This window comes from Leiobunum rupestre, chromosome 1 (genome assembly GCF_980474605.1).
Source record: "Leiobunum rupestre chromosome 1, qqLeiRupe1.1.hap1, whole genome shotgun sequence".
Lineage (NCBI taxonomy): Eukaryota > Metazoa > Arthropoda > Arachnida > Opiliones > Sclerosomatidae > Leiobunum > Leiobunum rupestre.
In genome coordinates this window covers 48,535,798-48,544,739 of record NC_143384.1, presented here as the reverse complement: position 1 = coordinate 48,544,739, position 8,942 = coordinate 48,535,798, and the positions used below count along the sequence as shown (strand labels likewise).

The 8,942-nt window shown below is 34.0% G+C and overlaps 1 protein-coding gene across 1 annotated transcript; it reads right to left on the bottom strand.

Annotated features, from left to right (window-relative positions):
• Positions 1-3,250: 3,250 nt before the first annotated feature.
• On the bottom strand, positions 3,251-8,914 carry Tim17b (Translocase of the inner mitochondrial membrane 17b). Its single transcript, XM_090180386.1, has 7 exons — positions 8,772-8,914; positions 7,029-7,128; positions 6,884-6,947; positions 5,963-6,091; positions 5,302-5,337; positions 5,057-5,131; positions 3,251-3,421 (listed from the first exon to the last, which is right to left on the bottom strand). Exons 1-7 carry the CDS (start codon positions 8,795-8,797, stop codon positions 3,348-3,350), a joined length of 504 nt encoding a protein of 167 aa, XP_090036512.1. The 5' UTR covers positions 8,798-8,914; the 3' UTR covers positions 3,251-3,347.
• Positions 8,915-8,942: the final 28 nt, after the last annotated feature.

The window sequence follows — 8,942 nt, the reverse complement described above, 5'->3', positions numbered from 1 at the left end:
GGCAATTTTTCCTAGAAATTAGGTTCTTGAATTTTGTATGTAATTATCTCAATGTTATTATTACAGGCTATCAAGGACCTGTTTTTAGTTGACTTTGAAATGCTACGGCACGGTCAACAACAGGTTAAATGTATCCTGTCAAATCAACGAACCCGACAGTCATACATAAATTGGATGTCCGATGCCTAATCACTCTTGGTGTCGGAACTCCAATGGTATTGGCGTTGGGACGGTAACCCAAAGGTTGTAAGTTGGATTCCTGCCCGAGGTGATATGATTTTTCTCAGTCACTCTGGTATGGAAACATGCACAGGAGTATTCCTTGATTAAAAGAAACTTATATAATTATCTTTTGTTTTTAACTATGGATTTTTTTAGTTGTCAAAACCAGTTAAACTCAGGTGGTTAAACCAGTTGGACTGGTTCTTGCCAACCCTGCTAGGAACTACTGATAACTCGCTGTTGCTATATCAACTTGAGCACTTTATGGATGCTCAGGCAGTGGTGTAGCCATGATTCTGCTTTGGAGGGGGCACACAATTGAATAAAATAATTTAAAGTAAAAATTGTGCCCCCCCACTCTTTGGCTATGCCACTGACATTAGGAATATCCGGGATTGATTTTATCAATGTATGGAAATGTTCATGACATCTTTTTCAACTAGATTATTTGGAAATTGGGTTTGGTATGAATTCTAAAAATGCTTTGCATTCATAAATTGTCAACCACTGTTTAATAGGTCCAAAACACTTGGTTTATTTTTAAATACCAAGGAAGCACAATTTTCCTCTTGGATTGTTTGTTTTAAGGTGGAGCATATGATAGTAGTTGGCCATAAAAATTGTGATTTATTAACTCTTAAAAAAAACTTGTATTAAACAAGCTTGTATACTTAATGTATTAGTGATAATTTTAAATAAAATAGTGTGCTTCTTAGTTTTCAATAGAAATTTCTTTCCTAGCTCATTTTAGGACTGGAGGGCAAAGTGACTGGTAAAGAAATAAATATACATGTATTCAAGGGTGCTTTTTCATGGAAAAATATTGCGTTTTTTGAAACACTTGTTATTATCAAAATTGAAGTTTATTCAATTCTGAACAAAAGAGTATAATATATGTAACACAAAAAATGAATCCTTTCATTTATGGGGCTTCAAACATAAGCGAAGTTATTGGATTCCTGGGGTTTTTGTTGAGGTTTCTGGAGCTATTTCTTACTCAAATATTTTAAATAATAATATAAAATATGTATATAAACACCTTTTCTTATCTAAATCTATTCTATTTGCATAGACCCACTACTAACACCATCTATCATGGTTTATCTATAATTTTTGGTACAACGGTTTTTAGTCCGTTACATTCCCCCCCGGGCTGCTACTAATAAAATGCTAGATAGTTGGGTAATTATAAGTTAAACCATTTAAAACATACATAAATTGGGACGGTAGTTATTTAATAGGTATATTACAAAACAGTGTTCTCTTCATTGGCTTCTTTTCACACCATGTCTAATACACCTCCTATTGACACCAGGCCCATAGCCAGGATTTTTCTGTTGAGGGGGCCCAGCAAATTCCTAAGGGGGCACGTTCAGTGCCTTACAGAGAGTTTGTGGCGTCTGGTTCAAAATGTGTATATATCGCCCTAATATATGTCATAACTTAAGTAAATTAGGAACAAATATTCACAAGGCACCGTGACACTTCTTTAATTATATTGAAATAGAAATGATTTAAACATGATAAATTTAGTGGATTTAGAAGCATTTACATCCTAATCTTTTCCGATATTAATTGGGGCACAACCATATTGTAAGGGGGCACAGAAACAATTTTAGGGGGCACAATGGGGCACTCACGGATATTTTTTGAGGGGGCCAGGCCCCCTCGCTGGCTACGGGCCTGATTGACACTGTTGATGAAAATTCTGGCTTATTTAGGGTTTCGATGTTTATCATTCAGCTTTGTTACTATGGTCCGACATGTGTTCACAGAAATCGATTAGTAGATGACTAGGTGTTTCCTTGATGTGAGTGTCTGCAGTTGAACATACAGTAGTCTGATGGCTTGAAAAACCGGTCCACTGGTTTGATGCTCGAGAGCTGATCATCAATGAAGGCTGATTGAGGCTTGCCAAATGGTTAAGTTGAGCATGCAGTAGTCGGGTTCGACGCTCGCACTTGGTAGCTCATCATCATTGAAGGCTGGTCGAGGCTGAACAATGGTGAAGTGTCGAAACATCATTGTACTGCTAACTCAGATTAAAATTACAGCAACTGCTACCTTGAACATCCAGTCCTCACGCAGGGCACCAAAATGCAGCGACCGGGGTTTTGGGATACAGGTTGATTTCAGTTAACAATAGTGCAGACATATTCCAAATTAAACTTAGCTTCTTTATTATTACCAACTAAGTACATTTTATATTAAAAGTTAAAACCACAAATTATATAGGAGACAACCAATAATGAGGCAAGGTGTGGAGTGAGTAACAATGAGTCCTTTAACTCTTATCTTTCCTTATCCATGGGCATATTAACCATTAGGCAGAGTAGGCATGTGACTTGGGCAGCATTTTTCTAGGGGCGCCAAAACTCTGATAAAACCGCGCGGTCGAAGTACTTGGTTTGCCCCTAATTAGCCGTTAGACAATGCCAAGAGGCGCCCAATTTTTCTGTGCCTAGAGGCACCGAAACGGTTAATCTGCCCATGTCCTTATCTAAGTCTATTCTATTTTCATAAACCCACTACTAACACCATCTATCATGGTTTATCTATAATGTTTTGAGGAGCGTGGAGTAATGTTTATAACTCACTAGTTATAAATAAGCCTTATTGAGAACTAACGCACTGATCAGTTTATACTTAACAAATTCATTTTGAGCAGGGTCTAAAATAGTGGGCAGTTCTAAAATCGGTTTTGGGCAGTGCTATTTATCGTGAAAAAGTACGAAAAATTTAAAATACCTGATTACCTCATAGGAAATGTTGCGGTTGATAGGTCTTTCTGGTACATATCGACAAACGCAGTCAATTTTGCTGAACTAAGTTACTTATATACAGGCTTGCTACAAATCCTGAATTCAGCACTTTTATAGCTCATTATGTTTTGGGGGGTTCAGTTTGTATTTGGCAGTTCTAAAAGATCCTTATTTTAGCCCCTGATTTTGAGAATGGAATTAAGGATCATTATGGTACTGGTTCTCCATATTGTTTGAAATGTTTCTTGTATTTTTGGTGCAGAAAATAATGACATTTTAATTTATTTTAGGCTATGGAAATGAACTATTTACAGATTATCACACAACAACTTTCTTATTGTACATTTACAAATGGTCTTTGAATTATTGATAATTTGACGTTCCAAATGCTTCGGTTGGATTAGATAATCTGCCTGGATCTTCAAGTTGAGGATCAACTGAAAAGTACAATAAGTATCAGTTCTAGGTTGTAAAGCTACATCACGTTAATTTTTAAAATTGCTAAATCCTAATGACGAAACTAGACAAAATTCCTTAAATATACATTACAATCTCCACGGCTAGCAAGCTTAGGTAATTTTTTAAGGTCAAACTTCAAGTATGTGGGAGAGATACATTTCTTAAGATATTCAAATGTTAACCCTTCAATCTTGTCCAAGAAAATATTCTTAAGAAATAGTAGTTACTCACTTCATTTAATTAAATATATTCTGCTATTGAAACAAATCAAGACAAGATACCAAATATTTTTTTCTTATCCGAAATCTATACTCTTATTTACTTCTGCCTGACACTCTTGAAATTTTCTTACCCTCAATGCTTTGCATTGCATCTACAAAACATGATTTTGGAGAAGGTCGAGCGGCCTGCCATTTAGCATACCTCCGATTTTTTGAAGTTCGCTCCCTTATTCTTTCCTTCTGTCGCTCTTAGCTGAACAATTGACCATTTTAATATGACTGCCTTACCCTTAGAGTCATGTTTAAATAACTACAGTTGTAAGGGACTAATTTTACTTGCGCAATTAAATTCACAAAATTATTATAAATCAAACCCTTTTTAATACTTCTTACCAAAATTACTGGTCTAAGTGTTGTTTCCTGTTAGTGACACTTTAATCAGCTGAACTACACAACCTTCCGTCTACCTCTAACCTCCCAGCAACCTTACACAGTATAGATTTTACATTCACCAACTCCTGTAACTAGTCATAGCTGACCAAACATTTCCTACCTTCGCTTTCGCTACGAGGTTTATGATAGTCCATATTAATACAAGCTTGTATGGTATTTCCTTTGTTTAAATTTTTTTCCGAGCGACCACAAAAATTTTCTTGGTCTCGGTTATTTTCAATATAATATTGATTAATTAATTATATTTTATCCTTAAAACGTTTGAAAATCAGTTGTTGTACTTGAAATAATTTGACAAGTTTAATTTTTAGAATATGGGAGTATAGGTAAATATGTACAGTTCACAAAACAGGTAGGCCTCTCAACCTTCTCCAAAAACATGTTTTTCAGGAAGCGTAAATGCAAGGCAAAACAGTGTAAGAAAATTTCAAGGGTGACTGGCAGAAAAAATACTAGGCCTTTAATAAGCCTCCAAAATCGGGTTTGCATTTGCGCATTGGTACATAAGAGTAGAATGGAACATCATATGTAAATTTATAAGTACTTAGAGACAGTTTATAATGCATAATGCGGTGATAAAGTTATCCTGTTGGAAATACTAAGAATATTCTGGTTAAAAAATTCCAGTCGTCAATAACATTTTATGAAAAATGGTTGGGAGGTTTAGCTAATTTATTTGAAAGAGTGGTCACAGACTGAAGGAGTTAAGTGAAAAGATAATAATAATAATAATAATCAGCTAGGCTAATACCCAAGCCCTTCATGCCACGCGAGCCAACAGCTCCCTACCCTAACTATGTTGGTAAAATTTACTGTTAAGAAGCGTATAGCAATGATTGTTAAGGATGGAATCTATATCTACACTGAACAACCATATTTTTAAAATAACCAGATTTAATTTAATTTTCCTATACATCGTTATAAAAATATTCTACTTACTTGGTTTGAATTGTTCAGCTGAATATCGTGTTACTAAAATTCCTACACCTTCAATTAATGCCAAAAGAACACCACCTAAAAATATATAAAAATGGCTACTATCTATGCAAATAAATCTCACTTATAATGCGGTAGGAAAAATGAATTGATTGTAAGTGAAAATGTTCCAAAGTTGTTCTATAGAGATTTTTGTAGCTCATTTGTATCAAGAAAATGAATTTAAAATGATAAATCTATGTACTTACCAATTACTGCAGATCCAACCATGGCACCTGCACCATCTGTAACAAGGAATTAAAATATATCGAAAGGTAAAATTGCCTTGGGTGGAATTTATTAGCCTCTATCTAACCTACATGCATATACATTTGGAGTAGAAATTTTTAAAAAGAAAATATCGCTATGATCCTAATATAGTCCATTTTATTTATCACAGACTGTGTCGTTAACATGGCAAGACGTTTAGTTGTGCTTATTCTAATATTCATATATATTTAATGATACGGCTTACTAGTTCTAATAGCATATCTTAGATTTAAAATTTATTTTTTACATTTTTTGTTGATTGGTTAATGAGATAGGCCATGACTGATGTCTAGTTTTATTTGAATTAAGCTTTGTAAAATCTAGGAGCAACAAACATAGCACCTCACAAAACTCGTGCATTTTCTTGTGTAAATTTTTCATTGGTTAGACGCTTTAGAGCCTGCTACCGTTGGAAGGGGAAAATTCAGTAATTGTCTTCCCCCCTTTCCATTAAACGTTCAGCGCAAATGTTCATCCAATGAAATTTGTACACAACCCTGCTTTAGCGTGTTTAAAGGCTAGCTCCATTCCCTTGCTCCTAGGTAAAATTAAGTTAGGTGTAAAAAGTAAAAACTAAAGAAAGATAACTTTATTTCTTACTTCGCACCGCTAATATGGCTCCCGTTAATGCCCCACTCGTAATAGAATTCCACGGATCTTCTTTTTTCCTAATATGAACCATTGTGCAGTCAATTGTGGAGAAAAGTCCTCCCCAAACAGCAAAATTTCCTTTAAAAAATTGAAAAAAGTCCTTAGTGGCATTATGAAGAAATTTCTTATAGATAAAAACTAAGTCTGTGCCTCTGCATAGGGTACTGGAAATATCAGAAGGGGCTTAGACCGACACAACGCCTAGATTTGAGGTAGGTAGAGAATGAATAATTGCAGTTTTTATATATAAGATAAGATTCCTACAGCCTAGCTTTTATTTACAAAATTGTATTTAAGGTATAATTTAAATGTTGCTTTAGAGTATAAGTAAGACCAGTGCTTGAAATGGACCAGAACGCCGTTCCGTTTTGTAAAAGTTTTCCTCATATCATATTCAAGCACCGAGTAAGATATTAAGAAACTGGAGGTCACTACCCTACTCAAAAAAAGAGACATCAGAAATTGAATTTCAGAATTCAGTACTTGTTGGATATCTTGTAGAATTCACAAAACTAATCATTTTAATGGTTTAAAAGAGCAAAGACAGTTAGTGAACTTCTATTCAAACAATACTTAATGTTGACTAGAAGCTGGGTCTAGCTTTATGTTTTGATCTAAAATCTGCTGTACACCATTGTCATCTTTAGACATTCCTATTGTATACATACATTCTGCCATTTGTTAGTCTTAAGAACTACCAGGTATGTATTTTCCTCATAGCAATCTTTTGACCGGCTGTGATTTGTAGGTATGAAAAAACCATAAATGGTCAAAAATGGGGAGTTGAAAAATCAGTATTCTCCATTTTCTCAGCACATGTCTTTCTGATTGTTATAAACATTTCGCTTGGAAAAATAACTTCATTCCAACCTCCTATAATTGGTCCTCTTTCTTTGATCGCTGCTAAACTACCTAAAAGTCTTCGATTCATTCCCTAAAAAGATAATAAAAATTAAATAGGTTTAAGTGTGATTCCTTCTTTATATAAGAACTTAATAACATGAAAGAAACGTACTGAAGGTGCATTTCGAAACCCTTTTATACTCTGAAAAACTGATCCTCCAATGGCTCCCATTGTGAAAGCACCTCCACAATCGTCTACTATCCGCCAGGGACTGAGGAATTAAAAAATGAAATATAAATACAATACTGTAAATGATCTTTTTTTAATTTTTATTATTTAGTCTTGAGTAATATTGTAAGGATGGCTAGGGGTCCACAGGATTGTTTAAGGTGGCACCGCATCATAATAGTAATAATCAGTTGGGCAAATACCAAAGACAAAGCAGGTGTTGTTCGGAGTTTTCACCCAATGCCACCTATGACAGGATAAACTATGGAGTTATGCACGTGTGCCAGCACCTAAGTTTTCACTAAGATTAAGGAGGTATTTTAAGTGATGATAGGAAGTCAGTACAAGTTCATGAAACATTGGTGATTTTGCGTAATAAAATAAATTTATTCTTCAATAATTTAGTTTTTATTATTATTAATGGTTTACCTAAGACTTTTACAATACATTATATAGTTTACAGCGCCTATCAGGTGAAATACTGTGTTGGCTTTTTTTTACGTTTTTTCTAAATGGTATTTCTCATAATTTTTGCTATGGAGTAGAAGGGAAGGGTTGGATTCCACTGCGATGAGGAGAAAGATATTTTTTATTCCCCATAGCATCCCAACAACAATATTTTACACAAGGACCACTCTTTCACCCTTTGCCTATACTTCTAGTTACATCAAAAAGGTTGCGATTGTCTGGGGAGTAAAGAAAAAAATGTGTCTAGAGGCTAGCACTCTTTAGCCATTTCCATTTGTGAACCTTAAACATTTTGAAAATTCAAGGCCAAGTTGAGATTATGGATGGCAAAATTGAATTCTTAATTTGCAATTCCAGCGTAATTAAACTAATTTTTCAATTTAATTTTTTGTGTACCTCCAACAACTAGAGATATTTATTGAAGATCATTATAGTTAATAATTTTAGTTTTCCATAGAGGTGATTGTTGAAAAAAACTTGTTAAAAGTTCCATTTTTGAAGATAATGCCATATTTCGTTGGATTTATTATGACTTTGAAACATAGTTTCTTTTACACCCTCTAGAGACAATCATAAAAGGCGGTTTCTATTTAATTGAGTTCAAGAAATTACAAAAACTATTTTAAAAATTAACTTTTATTTAAAACCCACTTAATATGTGTCATCTGTAGACCAAACAAATGTCCCTTTACAAGTGAAAAATAACAAATAATTATATCTGTGCAAATGCGTCACATGAAGCCATCCCATTAAGTAGCGTCTTCTGTTTCTTAAGCACATGCTCAGTCGCGGTTATGGCTCTTTTTCCTTATAGAGCAACAAGAATAAGTCTTTGTGTACTTAATATGGAAATTCAGTTGCGCCTAAATAACCCCGTATTTAATAAAAGGTGTTACGAACTATTACATTTTAGGGAGTAATTAACCTGTCTAATTAACAAGACTTATCACTTCGGTAGTAATACTAATTTATACTTGTTTATTCAGTTTTGCCCCTTTTCCATAAAAAATTAATTGCCTAAGAGTTATGACGAAATAGTTACATTCGCTTTTGTGTAGAAATATACCAAGGCTTATATTTTAAACTAACACCACCTGAAAATACATAAGCAAGCACTAAAAACATTGTTGAATTGAATACTTGTAACTAATTGGTTGAGGAGAAAGTATTTAATTATGAAGTTACAAAGAATTTTTAGCAAGAAATTTTGAAACAAACCATGGTTCACGTGCGTATTCTTCCATTTTTCAGAAAATACCGATTTAAAAGAAAGGTGGATAAAGCAGACAGCAGTAACATGAAAATTAAAAAAAATATCATACAATTTCAGACTATACTAAACAAGTCAAAATACAAATATCTTGACGTTAAATAACACTTAATTATTTT